The following is a 23451-nucleotide window of genomic DNA, read 5'->3' on the forward strand; positions in this document are numbered from 1 at the left end:
CCTGCCTCGGGCATGGATATGTGTGATGTCCTTAGGTTAGTTAGGTTTAAGTAGTTCTAAGTCTAGGGGACTGATGACCTCAGATGTTAAGTACCATAGTGCTTAGAGCCATTTGAACCATTTGAAAAAACTACAACACGTGGAATTTAATATGCAAGTTCCCTTTAATATTAGTTCCCCTTAATATTAGAAACACCGAAGTAGGTTAATTCGCTGTACTGGGTAGCAAAAGAATTCTTTAAACTCAGTTACACTGCTGCCAATTTAAATTGCAGCACTATGAGGGTGGCATGCTCCAGAGGTCAAACTTTTATGATATGTAAATGATTAGCCTTCCAGCACCACCGCGAAAAGTATATGGGCTGTCTTTTTCAGCCTATGGTTGGTTACGAAATGGAAGCCGCAGTGAAAATCAAAACTGTTTTATTTGAAACATTTAACTACACAGTTCAGCTATTTCTCTACATAGGCGCCGCTCCGACTCAGACATATGCCATAGCGTAGACCTGCTTTACAATACTCTCTTCGTGGGAGGCAGTCACGTGTTATTTCCACCAATTCTGTATGCTGCTCTGCAGCTCGTTGTCTGTGCCAAAATGGTGTCCTCATAACCAGCGGTTGTTGTGAGCGAAGTGATGAAAATCAGAGGGATCCAAGTCCAGACAAATACTTCCCATCGTTGCCCCTGCAGCATGCAGCTGAGAATTGTCATGAACATGGAAACACATGACAGTGAGGTTAAGTGGGATGTACGAAATCAGACTAAGCTTCTCAGCAGAATTTTAGAGCCCGGCAGACGCGTGCTTACTGTGCACTCAGAACTGAAAAGTGCATGTCGCGATGGATGGTTATACTAGAGACTCTGCACAACACATCTGCGCAAAGATTCACTGTGGTTTTAATTTTGTGACCGATCGGAGGTTGAAAGAAAAAGCACTCTTGTATGTAGGACTACAGTCATCTGCATTCTGTATGCAAGAAAAGATTAAGCTGTGGGTTTCTTATAAGGAAATCTGTTCGTTTGTGAGAAGATCGTGTTATGCCTCGTGTAAGAATGAGAAACGCCTTCCAACACATATCGGAGTTCGACAGTGCTCGGATCATGGACTGTATCGAGACAGCGATTTCTCGTTCTGCGATATTGTTGCTTGCGTCCGTCATGGTCTGACGACTGCCATGCGGATATACACTGATGAGCGAAAACTTTATGACCACCTGATTAGTAGCTTATTTGATTTGTATAAGAGATCCGACAGTTTGGTGGTAGGCTTGAGGAGGTATGTGGCATTAGATGTCTACGCACAAGTAATGTAACTTTCCTAAACAATGGGCCGCTGGTTTAGGTACGTGGTGATGGTCCCCCCATAGCGACCCATATGGGTTCCATAGGATATACATCAGGTGAATTTGGTAGCCAAGACATCAACGTGAGTGCACTATAATGCTTCTCAAACCACTGTAGCATGGTTCGGGTTCCGAGACGTGGATAATTATACTGCTGAAAGATGACATCAAACATCAAGGGATGCAAGTGGTTCGCAGTTGTCAGCGTGTCTTACACTTCTACCACGGAACACATACCGCGGGGGTTACCCGAGCGGTCTAAGGCGCTGCAGTCATGGACTGTGCAGCTGATCCCGGCGGAGGTTCGAGTCCTCCCTCGGGCATGGGTGTGTGTGTTTGTCTTTAGGATAATTTAGGTTCCGTAGTGTGTAAGCTTAGGCACTGATGACCTTAGCAGTTAAGTCCCATAAGATTTCACATACATTTGAACATTTTTTGAACAGGTCCCATGCAAACGTATGAGAATGTGTCCCATAACATAGTACTGCTTCCACCATCTTGCGTCCATGGCGTGCTGCACGTTTGGAGCCGCCGTTCACTTCGACGACGAGTTTTGTGGAGATGACCTTCGACATAATGTAGCAAAAATTAGCTTCACCCGAAGAGCCGACACGTTTCCACTGATGGCGGTCGAATTCAGATGGTTCCGTGCCCACGGCAGTCGTAATTGCCGTTGTCGTTGGATCAAAATTTGATCACGTGAAGATGTGGAGATCCATGTTCAACAATGTACGATGAACGGTGTGCTCCGAAACACTTTTGCGCGCACCAGAACTGTGCTCTTTCGGCGGAGATGCCACATATCACCATCTACATTGTTGTACAGAGGAGACAAGCCCCACACGGACTAGAGTCCAAGGAGACGGACATATTGTTAGTTTGTCCTCGCATAACTATACAGCCATGTCATATTCTTTAAGTGAGAAATCTGATTCGTTGCCAACAATACACCTGTCCACATAGACCGTGCGACTGTCTGGAGCACCGCGAACAGTTAGTAGGGCGACCTTGGTTGTAGCTTCACTCGGCGCGGCACCAGAGGTGCACCGGCAGCAATGGACATAAGAGTGACCCCACGCCTTCTTTTCAGGCTGGTCGCAGTTCTGTGTACAGCATCACAATGGACTATTTGTCTGTGTAGGCTTCGAGCAGAACAAACATTTCCAGACTACGTTCTTCATCGTTATACAGGCTCAGCACCTGGCTTGATGGTATGGGGATAGCAATGGAGTGCATGAAATTGTCACCTCTGGTTCGATTAGCCGGTAATTTAGACAACAGTCGTAAGGTTTCTGACGTATTATTGCCCAATCTTCGGATCTCCATGACGTTATCTTAAAAAAAAAAGTTCAAATAGCTCTAAGCACTATGGGACTTAACATCTGAGGTCATCAGTCCCATAGACTTAGAACTACTTAAGCCTAACTAACCTAAGGACATCACACACATCCATGCTCGAGGCAGGATTCGAAGCTGCGACCGCAGCAGCAGCGCGGTTCCAGACTGAAGCGCCTAGAACCGATCGGTCACAGTGGCTGGCGAGGCTATCTTCCAACAAGATATCGCAAGATCGTACATTGCTAGTGCAGTCGTGCTCCACATTGATAGAGAATGCGTTTGATTATTGACTTGGCCAACATGTTCTATAGAGCTCTTACCTAGCGAACAAAAATTTGGTCACATGTTACCGAGGGAATGGCACACCACCACTTGACAGCCGCTATGACTGATGATCTCTGACATAGGGCTGAAGGAGCACGGGAGCTGTTATCCAAACTCAGAACGACCCAGTGCCCAGGCAGGCTAGAGTCATTGTTGCTATCAGAGATGAAATATTAGTGTACTAAATTACACTCCATGTATACCTCCCAAATCACCTACAAATTTATTCACTTACCACATACATTCTTCCTTCTGTTTACACACAATAAGTATTATTTTTTGTGTTGATGTGGCTATGAGAATGACTGAGGCATTATGGGTGGGAAGTACCATATTCCAAAGACACAGGAGGTAAATGCCGATCGAAATATCATAGTTGGTTATTGTACTCTGTTCATCTGTACGTGATGTGTATGGTCCGTTTGACCTCCTTGTGTGAGCAACCCTTCTCACACCACCACCGTGCCAGTGGTCTAACCGGGCAAAACCACAGTGGCCTCACTAGCAAACACTCTCCTTGCTGGCAAGTGATAGCGTGTGCGTCACCACAGGTCAACGGCCCTGCAGACCAACTTGCTTCCGCGGGTCACGTGGCTGCAAATAGGTCCATGTGTATTCTGGCACCATTCGGTATTTAGGATCTCCAGGCCAAACTTTTCCTTCGACTCCTCTACGCCTGATGTTGATCACAGAAGTGGTCCATCAATTAGAGCTGTCGCTAAGGAAAACATTGGAACCGTAGATGCCATGCCACTGCCACTTATCGCCGTCGGTGCAACCGCCAGTGGCTACCTCAGTCATCGCTGGGTAGTGACCTTTATTCTGGAGACCGGTAAAAGACTTTGGTATTACAAGTCGCCATTATCGCACGTTGTAACTGTTCGGCTACAGAATGAATTCTACCTTTCCCTTTATCCGTATTGGGGCCATCGGCTCATTTACGAATTTGTCTAAATTCAGTGATTACCAGAACGACTACAAACGGTTCTTGTAATTAATTTACTCGAGCTACGAGCTATTGTTTATGTACTTATTAATAAACTTGTTGCACACTGTTAATTTGGGCTGTATTCTCTTGTTCCTAATCGGTGCAGGACATTTCTGTAGGAACAGAGTCCAACTTCCATCCGAATATAAAGATTGAGTTTTACCAGCATTTTTACTTCACGAAGGGATCGTTTTTTCAAAAAGCCATAGCTGACTTCCTCCGCTCACTTTGTTCACGAAACTACTGCTTTGTCCGTTACAAACTCAACATCGTCAAGACATTTTGACTCTTCTTCCTTTCCAAGGTCCGCTACGAAAGTGTACTGGACCTCCACAAGGCTGACATCACTGAAACTAGACTAGCAGACGTGTATGTAAAACGTCAGTTAAGCGAAGTCTGCAGAAAATCTCACGAGTAACTACACTGAAGGTGGAGATGCAGAAAAGGTATCACCCACCCGGGTATCTGTGCGTGTTTAAGTCCTGCTTCAGGGACAGGGAGGTACGATGGACCCGGAACGAAGTCGCCTGGCGCCTTAACGACGGTGTGTTGGCCAGAGAGGATGTGGCTTTAAGGCGGTTTCCCAAATCCCATCCGGTGAATAACCGGGTGGTATTCACGTCCACCCTAAGTTACACGAGTCGCAAACATTTAGAAGATTTTCGCTTACTTTCACATGAATAGCACTGCACGCAGGCAGATGGGAAACACACATTCCGTTCTGGAGGAGATGGCGTGGCGACAGAAGGGGCATTTGGACAGCCCTTTGGCAAACCATGCCATATCCGCTAAGAACCATGCCGTCCTTGCGCCGATGCGGAGTAATGGCACAAGAAAAAGAAGAGGCCGGAAACGTATCAATTGGCATGATAGGTATGAGGTTACCGATCCAGTGGGCAAAGCGTTCGTTGGTAGACGGTGACCATGGCTGGGACGACATACAGTGGTACGGTCTGTGGGATGTTTTTTGTGTTTTCTCTAGAAGAACTAACCTCTTCATTTGCATAGATCGCACTCCTGGAGGGTTGTAGCTATTGCAAATCCATAAACGCTGATGATCTTTCTTATACCAGAAGTAATCTGACAACCAGACATTGCGACTAGCCGCATAAACAGAAATGTGTAACAGTGGCAAGCAGCTTGATGGAAGGACTTTCGAGTACTCCTTTGACACCTTAATTCTGAACTGTGTATCTGTAGTGCCACAGTGATCTACGAGCTGACTCAATCCCTATTTCTCCATCAGGAAAATATGAACATCTTGACTGCAGCTGCATGTGAGAACGGCCCGGCATCTCATAGAATCATTCAGTGCAGCTGCTTTTGTGGTCAAGTGCACGGATGATCTGTGTGGTACGTGGCAGTCTTTATAATGTTACGGTACAGTATGCTTTGGAAATGTAGTAACTGCTGCAGAGTGTGATATAATTCTATTGAACTCGCCGATTTTCTCAAAAATTCGATATCGATTGGGACCACTTGATCCATTCATAATCGATAGCTTCAGAGGAAAACTCCGTCGTAAACTATGATATAAAATCCTGTGTGATGAAAATTGTTTCTGATGTAATATAACATATACTTTCCCTCATTACATTAGATTGCTTGAAATTACATATCCACTTTTATATCGGTTATTTACTTGTTTTTATTTTCTCAGGTTTCTCCGTGTGGTTCACGTTTCCGCATTTGGTTTCCCTTTTAGAAATTATTCCCAGCCTTACTAACAGCCGGCCGGGTTGGCCGAGTGGTTCTAGGCGCTACAGTCTGGAACCGCGCGACCGCTACGGTCGTAGGTTCGAATCCTGCCTTGGGCATGTTTGTGTGTGTCCTTAGGTTAGTTAGGTTTAAGTAGTTCTAAGTTCTCGGGGACTGATGACCTCAGAAGTTAAGTCCCACAGTGCTCAGAGCCATTTGAGCCTTACTAACAAGTACAGAAGTCACAATTACCTCTTATTCTCTGTGACGTTAAGGGTTTTGTTGAGGCTAGCTTCCATGAAGCAACCCCGAGGAGCCTGATATGAGACCACTGTCAGTTTTAATTCTAACAAGTTTTTAGAAAAGTCTTTTGAAGCAGTTAAGATATTTCAATATAAGCAAGAGATCCAAATACCTCCATCTTGATAGCAAGTTTTATTTAAAAGATGATGTTTTACTTACTATTCATTAATTAGAACATAGATAAAGATACACTAGTAAACATCATAATACTTTGCCGACCAAAACCCAATTTCAGTTTTGCAATCCTCTGATCAAACGGAATCGTTTGATACAATTTACATCAGAATAACAATTTGTGTTATTTTTATTTTGGTATTTTCTAGTGATTTTTATTTCAGTATGTTTTTAGGCCTATAAACACGATTTGCATAGAAACAGAAGCGACAGTTTTCGACGGATTCCGAATGTTGTTTAGATGCACTGAATACCAGAAAAGAAATTAATTTCCGTTGTTGGCTGTAACTTTGTATTTGTTGTGCTACTGACCAGCTTCAAGAATGGCGTTATTATTAGGCACACATGTGTAGTAACATTATGGACCGTGTTGCGTGAGATGTGAGATACAAATCAGTTCGTCGGTTCACATGCAGAGCCACACATCAGCGTAGCATGCTCTTTCTTCAATACAATCGAAAAGACAGTACAGTGTGTGGAAGACCCATGTACATATTGTAACATCCACGTAAAATCACTTTATACACTGTGGGAACTTCAGACAGTACATAGTTAGCATACTGACTGAAGTCATAAGAACCTGTTTTGATTCATGTGAAAGACGCCGTTTTGACATAAATTATTTGAACATCGGACATCATGGAATATGGTTCTGTAACAAATGGATGTTAATTTTGCCCTTCAGTTATACTACACGTGGATCTTCCCCATATTTTACTGTCTTTTCGATGGTATTCAGTAGGAAGGATGCTGATACTGAAGTGCGGCTCCGCACATGAAGTGGCAAATTCATTATCACGTCACATCTGACATTACATGGATCATAATGTTACTACATATGTACTTGATAATGACGACTTAGTCGAAACTGGGCAATAGTACAATAGCAAAAGATAATTTTACGATCTGCAACAGACAATGTTTTCTTTTACGAAATACATCGAGGCAATGGACAAACCAGTCCACATAATTGGGCATCAGCCTAAATTAAAATTCTATGAAACTTATCATTCGTAAGACAAGACGTAATTTTGACGAAGGGCCATGACAATGACGTCAAAAGCCACCAGATTAAAAGATATAGCCCTAGCTCAAGGTGGTAACTTGTGTGGAGAGTTCTGGAGAGTGTTGAGTCAGTTAGGCTGTTGATTCTGATTTTTCGTTTTTCGTAACTAAAATGTTGTCAACACTGACAAAAACAAATGAACGGTATCTTTCTTTTTGTGCTAAACAATAATAAACATTACTCAAAGTTTTTGTTCATTATTGTTGAAAATATCAATAGATCCATAGTTCTGCAACCCTGTAGAAGTAAGTACTTCAATATAAGTGTACCCACGGGAGTCGTGGATTTGAGAATCTGCCGATGGGGGCTCTCTTTTTGTAAAGTAAACACTTAAACACAGTTAGTGTGGTGAACGTGAACGGTACTCACATGGATGAGGTGCAGCATGAGTTCGCGACCCACGGCCTCGTTACCGTGCATGTTGGCCACGTACTTCACGTCCGGTTTTCCAATCATGTGCTCGTACGGCGACGAAGATACCACCATCACCCACAGGTCGCGGTCTGCAACAGGCATAACAGCTCCGTAACATCCTGAACGTGCTAACAAAATTCAAGCTGTCGTACCTGTGTTCCAGTGTACGGTCTCACGGCGATAAATATTAATAAAATTTTCTCAAGCTTCTAGCTGTGTCTACTGGTTAAATATCTACGAATTTACGGGCGGGCGAGGCGCACTAGTCCGACATTGGACTTCGGCAGTGGACATCTAACAATGGGGTGAGATGCACTCATCTGAAAACACATGGATGTTTAACTACTTGATACGGCTATCGCATATAGTTTGTTAGTACACAACTCTTTTTGTTAGATTCAACCCTTTTATGTTGAGACGCCAGGCTTTCAGGCTCCCTAGAAATGTTTCAAATGGATTTTTGTGACTTTTGTGGCTGAAATAACTTCAGTCTCGCCTTCACAACTTTTTGTAAAGCTTTTTCATTTGTGCTAAGAAAAACAGAATCTACATAACAATAGAAACATAGAAAATAAAACATTTTAGAGATTTCGCTGTAGCCATTTAGGGCATATACCTTTTATATCTATCGTCATCGAGGGAAGAACCAAGTTCCCAACCCTAGTCTCCATAGCAGATGTCTTTACTTCATTAAATGTTGCAGAAGCAACAGTCTCGACATCAGGAAATGGAAACTCTCAAAAGCCGGAGATAGCAGTAGATTCTACACAGCCTATTTTCCGTACTATACTTGACTACTACAATGGCTCAACAAACAATGTATCTGTGAACCTCATTTTCATTGTTCTAGTTTATCAGATATTTCAGCTGTAACTGTCGAAATTGTTTTAACAGAAACAGCCTGATTCATATAATTAAACAACGGTATTAAAAGCTAAGTTCGTGATTATGCTTATCACTGCTAAAATAGCAACATAGGAGATGGATAAAAATCGGTCACCACTTACATATATTTTCCAACCGAAGATTGAAAAATGTGTTGATTTTTCCTCGTCGGCATACATAACACTGTTGTGTCTTTTTGTCATTGAGTTAGTAATTTCAAAGGAAAAATGATCGAAATGTTTCCCCTATCTTTCTGTATGCGATAATCCAAGTGAACTTAGGACAGGTAATTTGTTTCTGTTTTTGGTCTTCATTAACCTAACTGCGTAAAAATACTCTTTTTGCAACAGCACTACAATGGATAAAACTTAGCAAGCACCAAACAAATTTGGGGGTTGCAGGAAATATAGGCTTTGAGTCCGCGTTCAATTTAGTCTTCACAAACTTACAAAATTCCGGCGTTCCAGAGTAGATGTCACTCAATAGCTAATTGCTGAAATCCATTGCTAGCTACAATACTTAGAAAATATGCCGCAACTGAGGACAGCGATTGGAAGCTACGAATTTTTGTCGGATCCAGTACTTCCAGAGACTTCTTTACAGGTTCCACAAAAGAGAAACGGAAGAAAATTTGCTGAACCACCTCAGTATAAAAATCTAAGCACATTAGCTTGACCGACTTAATTTCCTAATTCTAAACATTCATTTTTTCAAAGATATCTGCATCTTTGCACCAAAATACATGCCTTCAAGAGAAGGAGGTTGGTTGACCGGGGGGAGGGGACCAAACAGCGAGGTCATCGGTCCCATCGGACGGGGAAGAACGTCTGCCGTGATATTTCAAAAGAACCATCCCGGAATTTGCCTGAAGTGATTTAGGGAAATCACGGAAAACCTAAATTCGAATGGCCGGACGCGGGTTTGAACCGCCGTCCTCCCTAATACGAGTCCAGTGTACTAACCACTGCGCCAACTCGCTCGGTTAAGGACATATATGATCTCTGTACTGTATTTTTTTCCAATCTGACGATTGCAGGTGTTCAGGTTTGACATAGTAGTCAATTAAAGTGAGCAGCGACGATGAAATACTGTCTCTTAATGTAAGCATCTGTGGCTTTTCGGTTTGTGCTTTTTTATTCAGTTGATTGAGAATCGGCAGAACGAATTCTAAAAACTACGCTATATAGCTTATTGCAAGGGCATTTTGGGTTTTGAAGAGTGGTGTCAGGTGTTAGCAGCCGATCTTCTGAATCAGGGTGTGCGAAGAAAAGAACAAGAACATCATATTGCTCTAACACTCGAGAAACTGCCGCCTGGAGGGGCAACCGCCTCGTTTGGCTTGTATGTAGCAAATCTATGCGGCTTCCCCGTCACAAAATCTTTTAACTCCTCCAATGCAGATTTGCGCTAGCGCTAGTTTGAACATAATTAAATGTATATCGAACGAGATCTTCAGGGGTCCTTTGCAATTTTGCGCAAAATTTAGCGGGAACACACATGGAAAGAACTGCGTATGCATTTCACTATGAACAAGTGACAGATGTCTCTTACCAAAAGGGTACACAGGGAATTGTGAATGTCCGTCGTCATACATACTAGCTCCGTTGGCATTGAAGTTTTCCTTATAAGGCATACTGCTGAAACTAAAGTATTCAGTCAGACTGATGTAAAGATTAACAGCATTGCCCTCAGTTATAATCTAAAAGTGCTTCCACTATCCTTCCATGTCCCAGGTCCATTCTAGCGACAACGGACAAATGTTTGGTATACCCGAGATCAGTTGATTCATCAAATTACTGTAAACCTAATTTTTACGAAGCAAATTACATAGCATGTCTTTACTTTTGCTATCTGTAGTATGTTTCCCAATGACAGGGGCCTTTGCTGTTCTACATGTAACTTTCTTCCAATTTCTGAATCAGAACATACTGACTTCATTACTTCATTAATGCAGGCAAATATTCCACAGTGTTGAAAGATACGTTGTTTTCTGCAATAAACGCACAGACCATTATTTACATCTCCTTAACTTTGTTGCCCACTTGTAAGTCCTGAAATAAAAATGAAAGTTTTTTGCCCTGCTACTCTTGCAGCAAATATTTATTTCACTTTCGCGTGCCTTGAAATAAGCAGAATTATAGCCCTTTTTACTACGTTGTACCTAATACTAAAATTTAGCTTCACATTGCAGCTCACTTCTGTAGTTCTGAGTGTACTTTACTCTTTTCTGAGTTCCGGCTGCACTCATTTCCGCGTTTAACTTTCACGAAAACAAAACTGTTTCAAACGTTTGTGTACTAGCCGTAGGGCTAGAAATACGTCAACAACACGCACAACTAGTAGCAAACACAGGCACCTTAGCGGCAGCAGCGGAACGCAGTAATTAGTAATTGTTAGCAATATGTATTGCAATGACAGACCACATCACTTACGTCTTCAAACGCGTTACTCATACCATTTCCAATTCTCAAGACAGTTGACACCAAGTGACACATCTTACCATCTCCAACACTCTACACTGCTTTGACACTATAGCTTTGCAAGCATGTAAGTCATTGTTATCCAAGTTTTTAACGTAAGTCTAGCTAAGAAAGTACAGATACCATGAGATGATGTGAACAGCTTTACTTTACTGGAACCAGTAACGAAGTGGCTACCGGTGAAGCAATAGACGCGAATACGATGAAAGAAAGAGTTTTGCCCTTTTATTTTCTTTTTAGTAGTAGAGCAGTAGATTTTTTAAATAGCAGGAAATCTGCAAAACTAATAGACCTGACGACACTGATTCCAAAACGGATCCTGGATTACATTACAGCGGATAAAGGGTTGTTCGTTAGAGGATAAAAGAAAGAAAGAAGTGAAGATCATACCCATCATTATATTACCATATTATCGGCAGATTAAAAAAAGAAAAAATAACAGTAAACTGTACGGAGAAATTAGAAACCATCACATTGGAAATACGTTGTTGGGAGCACGTCTTGGTTTGTACAAGAAATCTACATATATTTAAACAGTTGCACTCTTAAATACAATTTATCAGTTCCTATTATGTTAATGCATTCAGTTGATAGAGAAACATCATAGATTAGATTACATAAAATTTCAAATATTGCACTACTGTATCTCTACATTAGTGGTTTATAAGCTAGTGGCTTTGTAAACAGTTCAAACTGTTTACAAAGCCAGACCAACAGGCATTACATGCATTGACTAAAAAAGGATAGTGCATTGAGAATGGCTAGTTTCTAGCTGAAATCTAGATCAGCCAATAAAAGTTCCAAAGAACGACTGATAGTTGAAATCTATTATTTACAAATCAAAATAACGGTCGCTGCGTGCAACAGCCTCTAAATGGTGAGTAACCTGATAAAGAAATACGTATTTCAGAATTTTTGGAAATTTAACTCTATGGGGATAAAATAGTGGGTGAAACGGTTTATTGAAAATCATATCATTATTAAAAAACTACTGAAGTATTTAAAAGTAACATCTATTCATTGGTATTTGTCTTCTCGGTTACAAATAAAAAAATTACGTTTCAATATTTTTCGAAACTGAACCCCTAACGAGGTGAAGTAAGGGGTGAGATCTTTACGAAAATATTTTATTATGAAAGCATTCCAAAGCTAAATCTATGAACATTTAAGTTTGACTTCTCAGTCAGAACAAAAAGCACGTGTTTCCCTGTTTTTGGAAATTCAAACCCTATAGGGTGAAACGGGTGGTGAAAGTTTTTCTGGAAATGTTAGACTGTGCAAGCATTTTTGAAGCTAAATCTATAAAAATTGTAATTTGGCTTCTCTGTTGGAAATAAAACATACACATGTCACCGTTTTTGGAAATTCAACCACTGAGGAGGTGAAATAAGGGGTTAAATATTTTATGGAAATATTTCATTGCGAAAGCATTTTTAAAACTAAGTCTTTGAAAATTGGTGTTTGGCTTCTCGGATAGAAACGAAAAAATAAGTGTTTCACTGTTTTTGGAAATAAAACCCGTAAGTGGGTGAAATATGATCAGACTGATTTACTGACTCATTGTCGGCCAGGCCAAACCGCGAAGGACGAAAACTTTGAATTTCGGAGAGGCTGCGGATCTTACACTGTAGATGTCGTTTAAGAATGGCTTGTCCGAAATTGCGCTCCTAAGGAGGAGGGGGGGGGGGGGAGGAATGGGGGATGAAAGGCTTTTTTAACGTGTGATGCTACTGAGGGAAGTTTAAAGCTACAACTACGAAAACTGGTATTAGATATCTCAGTAAGAAAATATGTGTTTCAGCATTTTTGGAAATTCAGCCACCAAGGTAGTAAAATAGTAGGCGAAAATTTTTCGAAAATAAATGATTACTAAAGAACTACTAAAGGATTTTCAAGGCTACATCTATGACAACAGGTGTTTGACTTCTAGGTTAGAAATATGAAAAATCACTTGTTTCTGGAAACTCAACTCATAAGGGTTCATAGGAGATGAAAATCTGTAAGAAAATATTTCATTACATTGAAAAAATTTAAAATTAAATTTAAGAAAATTGGCATTTGACTTTTCGCTTAGATATAAAGAAATATTTGTTAGGGGATGAAAGTTGCTATGGAAATATCTCCACAAGTAAGAGGCATGATGAACAAAAGCTTTGGGCTCCAGCTGCCAGTATCACTTTGTGATCAGAAGTATATTCGGAAAAGGCCATGCTTGTATGGTCTTAATTAGCGTGAAAATCTTACAGGTGTTGCAATTTGTGAACAACATAAAAATTCGATTAAATAAAAACAAAGAAAATCTGTGTAGGCCATACAGTCTACGTAAGCGAAGCAGCAGTCACTAAGCTAGTTTTATTATACAGGGTGACAATAATTGACCTATATGAAAAATAAAAACGCAAATTGGTTACAAACTTCGGCGTACACATACGTTATTCAGCATGTAAACGTCAATTTAGGTTACGACATGTTCGATATTGCTCCTGTCACTGATGATAATGTGGTGCAGACGAATAGCGAAATTCTGCATGATCCGTTGAAGTGTCGGAACATCGATACTATGTCCTCCTGAATGGCTGTTTTCAGCTCGGCAATGGTTTTGGGATTTCTTGCTGTACACCTTCTCTTTTACATAGCCCCACAAAAAGAAGTTGTTTGTGTTCAGACATGGAGAATATGGTGGTCAACCGAGGCCCATGTCAGTGGTCTCTAGGGTAGCCCAGAGCCAGAATGCGGTCCCCGGAGTGCTCCTCCAGGACATCGCACACTCTGCTGCTTCCATGGGGTCGAGCTTCATCTTGCATGAACCACTTCATGTCGACATCTGGGTCACTTTGGATAATGGGGATGAAGTCATCTTCCAAAACCTTCATGACTGTTCGGTAATGACCGTATCATCAAGAAATATCGCTTAGATTATTCTGTGGCTGGACACTGTACACTACACAGTCACCCATTGAGGGAGAAGAGACTTCTCGATCGCGAAATACGGATTCTCAGTCCCCCAAATGCGCCAGTTTTGCTAACTGACGAACCCATTCAAATGCAAGTGGGCTTCGTCGCTAAATAAAACCATATTTGCGTCAAAGTAGTGTTCGTCAAATCTGAGAACAGTGGTGTCGGCGAAACACAACCGCTGTTCCATGACCCAGGGGCTTAATAGCTAATGGGTTTGTAAGTAGGATGTTTAGGTTTTGTTATTGGTAACGCCAAATAGCGCTCTGTATGAAAAATTAATGGCTGTGCTGTGCGCACTCTGTGGCTAGTTTGCATTGTTGTCTGCCATTCTAGTGTTGGGCAGATGGATGTAAACAGTGCGTAGCGTTGCGCAGTTGGAGATGAGCCGCCAGCAGTGGTGGATGTGGGGAGAGAGATGGCGGAGTTTTGAAATTTGTAAGACTGGATGTCATGAACTGCTATATACATTATGACTTTTGAACACTAGTAAGGTAAATACATTGTTTGTTCTCTATCAAAATCTTTCATTTGCTAACTATGCCTATCAGTAGTTAGTGCCTTCAGTAGTTCGAACCTTTTATCTGGCTGGCAGTAGTGGCGCTCGCTGTATTGCAGTAGCTTGAGTAACGAAGATTTTTGTGAGGTAAGTGATTTGTGAAAGGTATAGGTTAATGTTAGTCAGGGCCATTCTTTTGTAGGGATTTTTGAAAGTCAGATTGCGTTGCGCTAAAAAATACTGTGTGTCAGTTTAATCACCGTCTTGTATAACTTTTCAAAGGGGACGTTTCATAGGTTTGATTGTCCGCTACCGGTAGCTGAGTGGTCAGCGCGACAGACTGTCAATCCAAAGGGCCCGGGTTCGATTCCCGGCTGGGTCGGAGATTTTCTCCACTCAGGGACTGGGTGTTGTGTTGTCCTAATCATCATTATTTCATCCCCATCGACGCGCAAGACTTGCAGGCGAACGGTCTACCCGATGGGAGGCCCTCGTCACACGGCATTTCATTTTTCATAGGTTTGAATTTTATATGGGAAGAGATGCAGATCTTCAACAACAATTTGTCGCAGTGTCTGCCTGTTGATTTACACCTGTTGTGCAGCTCGTCTGATCGATTTCCTGGAGCTGCTTTGAACCACAGTTCGGGTCTTCTCGTTTTCTCGTTGTGTTCAGCCATTTTCTCCCTTTTTGGACGGACGAGCGAGATTGCCAACACTGTGATCACGAACACTACCCGTTCTCTCAAACTTGCGAATCAGATTATTGATTTTTACCACACATGGACCGGTTGTCTTCGGCTTTAGCTGGATCACAAACTACCTTTGAGCCGCAGTTGAGCTGTTATTGCTATCATGGCATGCCTTCTCGAGCGCTATACGCTCAGGCACGCTGTACTGTGACACTGCCACGCGCAAATGGCCGACAACAACAAGGTGGGTGCATATGCGCATACTATTCCCATCATGGCCCGCGACCAGCAGTGCAGTTTGAACGTCCTAACGCATACCGTTCAGAAGTTATGACGATTTTATTTAATATAGTGCAATAACTGTCACCTTGTATCTATAGATTCATCCCTCCACAGGAGATGGCAGCAAATATCTGCTCTATAGCTGGAAATGAACTGAAAACAATAAAATTGAGCATAAAATTGCAAATGGATGATATAAAGGTCGAATTGATAGACTGAACGAATGGTATTGATGTACCGGCGGATGTCTGCAATAATGATGGTTGAGTTGGAGTTGTAACGCTGCTGACTGTGTTGATGTTGGAGCTGTTGTGGTTCGACTCAGAGGTTAGATGACTAGCTCTTGGAAGAAAATATCGGATGATATAGGAGTTTAGGTTTGAAAAAGGAAGTGGTATATGATTTCGTAACTGGAGTGAGAGTGTTGGTTTGAGAAGTGACTTTTTTGTGTATGTATTGCGAGGGTCTGAGTGATGGAATATGATCTGCCTGTGCTTGTGAGTGGGGCGATTGTAGGAGGATAGGAATACTGCGCAGGGTGAAATGGGATTGCGATCAGACAAGGCTATCTAAAGGAGAGAGCAAGAGAAAGTGGAGAATGGCAGTCGTTCTGGGGGTATGTGGCTGGGGCATGAAGCTTAAGTACGGGAAAGGGCTGTTGGAGGATGTGGAGTCGTAAACATGTGTTCTTGGATAATAAGTAGATACAATACACCCGGACAGAGTTTACAGTCAGGAAAAGAGAGTCAGGAAAGGAGATTTGTTCGAAATCCGGCTCGTCGTCGCAGAAAACGAATCTAGACGGCTCTTTCCTGGTCTCGCGATCGATTGCGGGAACGGATGGGTTCATTTTCTCCGACAATTTCGCGCAGATTGAAACGAAGTGGTCCATTTTTCAAGGGCCGCCTCGTACAGGGGCTTACGGAGGGCAGACGCGGGTGACCGCCGCGCCGGCTCGCAGCCAACCTCTCCGCACATCACCAGCACATCTACTTCTCTTCTCTAAGCGTGTAATGCGTTAGTACTCGAATTTTATAATTCTAGGCATAAACGCTGCTTACACATGGGGGAAAAGCCTGCTTCTCACGTTGCTTATTGTCTTTCTCTTCCATTACCGACAGTAAAAAAAAAAAAAAAAAAAAAAGAAAAGAAAACACTCCATCATAATTTTAGCGCTTCCTCCAAATCAGCGGTCGTGAAATTGCAGGCTGCGGGCCGCATCTGGCACGAATCAAGCATTCACGTGGCCCACGGTTCTTAGTCGTATTTTATAACAGTATGGATATAGCAACAAACAGCTGAATCCAGAAACGTCAAATGGGGGTTCTTAAGAGAGTAGTTTAGTCGTGCAGTAACAAACGAAATTACTTATACAGACAGAAATATTGTAAGATGTGTTTAATTTTAATTGACGTTACTGAATTCGGTGGTGAGATAACTAAAGTTGGCTGCTTACGTCAGGGCAGGTGGGTAAATGCTGTGGCCACTGCAGAATTAGAGGGTGTGGGAGGGGCAATGTATTATTATTTGTCTCCCAGTACTGAGAACTCATAGATATGTGCGACTCGTACCGGTCAGCTTTATGGTATAAATTTTCGGACGAAAGTAACATGGATTCGTATAAGGGCATTAAGTAGATGATAATCTTAAATGCGATACCTGTTGACACCAAGGAAGGCAGTTATGAAACAAAGCAGTACGTAAAAGAAAACTTACATTTAAATAATTTATCAAACATTTGTGATGGTGTCTCTTATTTAATGTTGCATTTAAATGGTAGTACAAACACGAGTACTACTTTTAATCAAAGGTATTCGCACACATAGCAAACCCAACAACGCTTCACCGTGTAACTGTAGAGCCATAACTTGTAGATCGCTGAGGTTGGCAGCGATCTGAAACAGATCATAGACGAGACGAAGTGTTGTGAATGGTGCCAACTTTTAACGCTCAGTACTGGCCATCTTATTGTGATATTACTACAGCTTGTCTGTTGGAGGCTCATTACGTACTAATTTATGTAGGTTACCACTTGATATTAAGATTGGTACTTTTGCGGCCCGGGTTGCAGCCCTTATATGTCAGTAGTCGTTCTTGAGCAAAATACTTCGACGACCACTGCTCTAACCCCCCCCCCCCCCCCCCCCCCCCCTCGCCACCTACTCGACTCTTGTACTTGTACGAACTTACTAACTTCTTTCTTTCTCTCCGTCACTGAATACCTTATGACTTCCTACATCTCTCGCAAACTAACATCAACCAAACCTATCGCTTCATCTCCGAAGGCCACACAGCCATGTCTGTGTTCTGGGAATTTTCTACGAATTTACAGGATAAGGTTACATTGATTTAAATATTCCATCATTAGTGTTATAATTAATATATTTTTGGAGAAAGGTAATGGCTGATGAGATCTGTTTAATGGCTGTATAAAAAAAATTTGCGGGTTTGCATACTGTTTACACTCAAAAATATGTGATTGATATCTGTTACTGTTATGCCCTGAAATTCATAGTAACGATTATTTTTAACATGTATTCGGTGAAGATGGCTTGAGAATGATCCATGATTAAATCTCGTTCTAATTATGGAACTGATAAACATTTTTTATCCTAACTCTGTGCAACTAAGGCATCGAGGAACCGTTTGGTTGCAATCTAACCTTCAGGTCCTATGGCAGTAATAAGACGTTTTTAAAAGTACCAATTTGAGCGGCGTCTTCTTTAAGCCATCGACTATTTCATTATATTTAATGTTATGTGTCCCTTGATCCAAATAAATGTTACATTTTCCCGAAATTTTCGTTTACCTTTATGGTTTCCATAATATACATTACCAGTGGATTAGTTTTCTTGAGAAGGTCTCATGTTTGTATATCATGGACGAACTAGTTGCAATAAAATAAACGTGTAAGGTTGTGGAAGGAATGTAAATCAGCAAGACAGTTGTAACTTCTGCAGAAAAATTAGGAGTCTCATTGACAAGTGAAATAACGTCCTTGTAACCTTTTCCAGGAGGTTAGTTCAGATTCCTGTTCCCCAACTTCCCCATCCCATATACTTTTCAGAACACTCTCCTCACAAAATCTCACTCAGACTAGCAAAGTGAAGAGCTAGTTTCCATTTTTAACCCCCCTCCACTCACACATACGCAAGACTATGGCCAGTCTTCAGTGTTTAAAAAAGCTGTTCATCGCCACTTGCACAATCGTGGCTTGCGTATCAAGTGTCTGCAACGAATACTATGTGACTACCAGTGTTTACTAAGATTTATGTGTATGCACCTGAATGCAGCACGGATGTGCTGATACGTTTATTTGAGTAAATTGGCTGCTTTCGAGTCGATGTTATTTAGCTACGTTGTGTGCAATGTCTCCGTTGCTATTCAGAGTCATGTTACAGTGTTCAGTCACGTGTGCGTTATTTTTGTCTGCCGCGTTTCATTCTAATTTAACTATTACGTAACTTGGAAGCGAGTACTTACACGTTTCATTGTCTTATCCTTGAATTTTAGTTGCCGGCCGGAGTGGCCGAGCGGTTCTAGGCGCTACAGTCTGGAACCGCGCGACCGCTACGGTCGCAGGTTCGAATCCTGCCACGGGCATGGATGTGTGTGGTGTCCTTAGGTTAGTTAGATTTACGTAGTTCTAAGTTCTAGGGGACTGATGACCTCAGAAGTTAAGTCCCATAGTGCTCAGAGCCATTTGAACCATTTTTCATTTTGAATTTTAGTTGAACTAAGCTGTAATCAGTCCGTTTACATTTGAAATATAATTGTAGGCTTGTTTAGCGGTAACAGAGATATTAACTTTTAAACATATTTCTGTCCTCCAGAAGCTACTTTGTAGACACGCTACTGGCATACAGGACTTGTTGTAGGCCGCATTCGTTATGCTATGGATATGTGTTACAGAACAGAACTGCTTCGCCGCAATGAGTCCTGTCGTTTCTCTGCTGATTGGACGGGTTGGAAAATGGCCCTGCTCTCCCACGGATCAACAGTATCTTGCATTATTTGAAGCAGACAGACTATTACGCATCAGCACAGCCAAGTTGTGTGCATCTTCCCTTCAACTACCAACGCTGTCTGTCATAGAACTTTTTGGAATGACATTTTCTGTCATACTGAGTCGTCCAATGACTTCCACATGTGGCTTACGAAGTTCGAGATCATTATTTCCTCTGGAAATGACAAGCCGGTAGACCTGCTTCTTGCGTTCTTTAGAAGAAACCTCGCAACGACAGGACAAGCAATGAGCGTCCTTTGGGCCTGGGAAGGCTTGCAACTCACCGAAGGACGTTGCAAACGGGACTAAGGACTGACTTATAGTTATACACTGACGAAAAAGGAATTCGTAACACCAAAAAAATAATTAATGTAGCTTAATGAAATTTCGGGAACACATTTGTGTAGGTAACATATTTGAGTGATCAACACTGCAAGATCACAGGTCAATGAAAGCGAGAGATATGCCGTTGCAAATGAGAAATACTTGTACGTTATTAACCGTTGTATTTGCCACTGTTAAATGCAAGCATGCAAACGTGCATGCATTGTGTTGTACAGGTGCCAAATGTCAGGTTGTGGGATGGAATTCCAAGCCTATTGCACTTGGTCGGTCGGTATAGGTACTGTTTCGCTGGTCGTGAATGACGCTGGAGTTGTCGTGCGATGATGTCCCACATGTACTCAATTGGAGACAGGTCTGGTCATAGAGCAGGCCAGGGCAACTTGTCAACACTCTGTAGAGCACGTTGGTTTACAGCAGCGGTGTATGGGCGAGCGTTATCCTGTTGAAAATCACCCCGTGGAAAGCTGTTCATGAATGGCAGCACAGCAGGTCGAACCACCAGACAGACGTACAGATTTGCCATCAGATAGCGTGGGATAATCATAAGATTGCTTCTGCTGCTATACTAAATGGCACTTCAGACCATAGCGCCTATCATGCAGGCTGGTTGGTTGCAACTCCTGACCTGGCCTCCTCCTAACCAATACACGACCTTCCCTGCACCGAGGCAGAACCAGCTTTCATGAGAAAACATAACAGACCTCCACGATCCCGTCCAATAAGCTTTCGTTCGACATTAGTGGAGTCGCAAACGGCGATGGGTTGGTGTCAGTCGAATGCACGCTACAGGGCGTCTGGCTCGAAGCTGTCCTTGAACTAATTGATTTGTAACAGTTCGTTGTGTCACTGTCGTGCTAACTGTTGCTCAAATTACTGCTGCAGATGCAGTACGATGCTCTAGAACCGTACGCCGAACACGATGCTCTTCCCTCTGGGTAGTGCCACGAGCCCCTGGAGCCCGGTCTTTTGCGATCAGCGCTGCCAGGAGCGAAGTATACTGACGACATTCCTGCCAAGTCTTTCTGCAGTATCGCAGAAGAAGCATTCGGCTTCTCGTACCTCTATTACACGACCTCCTTCAAACTCAATGAGCTATTGATAATTGCGTCTTTGCCGCCTTAAAGGCGCTATTGACTAAATCAACCCGCCACGTTCAATTTCAAAGGTAACTAACGCTCACGACCGTTATAGCGTGTATTTAAAGCAAGCCTGATTTGTATTCTCGTAGGGTGCTACTAGCGCCACCCACATGCGACTGGCGCGAAATTTGAATAGACGTCGCTTTTCACACGCAGAAACATGCCTACTAACTTTCGTTTATGTCACATAACTCCATGTTTGGGTTACCACTTTTTTCGCCAGCGTATTTTGTGAGCGAGAAACTGCGCTCGCGGAACTCGTTCATAGACTAAATTGGTGCATTGGGCAAGCACTTTCAGGTTTCATTAGCGAAAGCATTGTCACAGCCTTCAGTACCAAGTGTTCATCGTTTACGTGGGACACAACTTCCGGAAAAAGAAAACTGAATTTCGGAAACCGTGTGTTGCTGTTGTGTTTACACGTTAAGACCTGAAACGCTGTTGTTCTGTTGGTCACGTACCTGGTTTCCAATGCCATCATGCGGCTGACGTCGGTATTTCTCTTTTATCGTGGGTATATACGTCCGCGAAATCATGAATATGTGATTTTGGTCTTTTGGATATGGCCTCTGCGAATCAAATTTTCATGTTTCTGATTCAGTCTGCACAATGTCTGTTTCTCTTCAGTCAAATACCGGAAGAAGACAGTTTCATGCTGAGTGTAATTGAGCCGTGCGTGGCTCGTGTTCCCGCAATCGTGTATTTTACACCCTGTTTTTAATGCACTTCCACCTCACTACGTTAATTTAAAATTTTCTACTGTCACTGAGTTGCTGCTTTGCCTGACCGTGACCGGCGCTAGCAGCGCGTATCGATATATTGTTATATCAGATGGATGAAAATATCAAATGCAAAATAAAATTTGCCAGAACATTTTCGTGCCATTATCAGATGTTACAAATTACACTGTCATCGTCTTCAACGACGAAACTCATTTATCTACCGACATACCGGTAATCTGGAATTGTAGTCTCAGTGGGTGTGCTGCAAGTGGCGTACGACAGCGAGCAAAATATGTCTGGGTGCAGCCAGGTAGCTGTAGTTGTTTGAGCATAATAGTGAGAACCTCGCCACTTTCAAAACAGACCGCCCCTGACGGCAATGCGAGGGCTATCATCGAAAGCTTGGGATTTTATACAAATCTGACAGGGCAAGTTAACTGACAGCTTTTACCCAAGGACTCTTTCGTGAGACTTCGTAGTCATTACAGTTTACAGTTTGCCGTTTTTATTCGAAAACGGGAAATTATTATTCCAAACAGTGATGTAAAATGATATTCTTTCAAGTTGCACGTTAAACAGTACAATGGAAAACAGTATTCTAGCTTCCAGTTTTGTTGATCGGTTTTCAGCTACTTCCTGTGTGGTTACGTCACGCATATTGTAATTTGTTACTGTAGTATTGATTAGTGTTCCTACACATATAAAGAGTCCGCCAGAGAAATGTATCACACTTTAAGGAACGAAAGGTTTTACTTAACTGTTTATTTTGTATTTAATAATTGACCACAGATGTTGTACAACCTTCACTTTAGCACATGGTTACTTTAAATGTTCAAAATGTTCTCCACTGGCGGCTACACATAACAGGACGACGAGCGGTTGCCGCAACTACGTCAGTCAATTTTACAGTAAAGATCGCTGCACACGTCGCTGTAATCTCTTGGAGAAGTTCCTCCAGTTTGCGTCGATAGACGTTACCTTTCACAGTTCCCCACAAGTAAAAGTTCATAGGTGTTAGATCTGGCGACCGTGGAGGGAACTCAATGGACCCTCTTTTTTGTCCAGTCCAACGCCCCGGAAAATTGTCGTCTAGGATAGCTCTCACTGCTAGATGGTAGTGTGGTGGCGCCCTGTCCTGTTGGTAGACCTCTTCATCAGCTCCATAAAGCGCACATATACCTGGGAAAATTGATGTGCGTAGTATTTCCATGTACACTCTCTCTAATGAGAGTCCACGCCATGCATACAACCCTGGTAGATTGACCGCTTTATCCACATAAATATGCAGATTTTCCCGTGCCCAGTACACACAGTTATCCTGATTCACGGTTCCATTAAGTTTAAATTGTGCCTCGTCACTCCACACTACCTTTGTCACAAAATGTTCATCATCAGATACCATTTGCTGATACCATTCGCAAAACTGTATTCGGCTATGAGGATCGTCATCATTATTCGCGTGCAGTAATCGTGGAATCTAAAGATTCCACTTCTCAGCTTTCAGAATTCTTCGTACACTTGTACTGCTAACCCCCACTTCACATGTACATTGCGTAGCAGACATCTGTGGAGGATTAACAAACGTTTCTAACACGAGAGCCGGCGAAGCAGGACTTGTAGCTGTACGCTGTCTCCTTGCTCTTCGTTTGTGAATATCACAAATCGTTCCATGCAATTGAAACTTGTCAATGATGCGTTCAATTGTTAGGTGGGTTGGCGGTTCTCTTTCAAACTCCCCCCTCCACTGACGTTGCTCTTCAGTGGCATTATCAAACCTGAAAAACCACTTCAAAATACA

The 23451-nt window shown here is 42.3% G+C and overlaps 1 protein-coding gene across 4 annotated transcripts in view; it reads right to left on the reverse strand.

Moving 5' to 3' along the window:
- The window catches only part of LOC126341697 (carboxypeptidase M), a 532258-nt gene that overhangs the window by 108812 nt on the left and 399995 nt on the right, over positions 1-23451 (reverse strand). For all 4 annotated transcript variants that reach the window (XM_050001792.1, XM_050001795.1, XM_050001794.1 and 1 more), the window contains exon 3: positions 7605-7738. In XM_050001792.1, coding sequence (XP_049857749.1) covers positions 7605-7738 — 134 coding nt within the window. The remainder of the gene's footprint in view (positions 1-7604; positions 7739-23451) is intronic.

This window comes from Schistocerca gregaria, chromosome 1 (genome assembly GCF_023897955.1).
Source record: "Schistocerca gregaria isolate iqSchGreg1 chromosome 1, iqSchGreg1.2, whole genome shotgun sequence".
Taxonomy (NCBI): domain Eukaryota; kingdom Metazoa; phylum Arthropoda; class Insecta; order Orthoptera; family Acrididae; genus Schistocerca; species Schistocerca gregaria.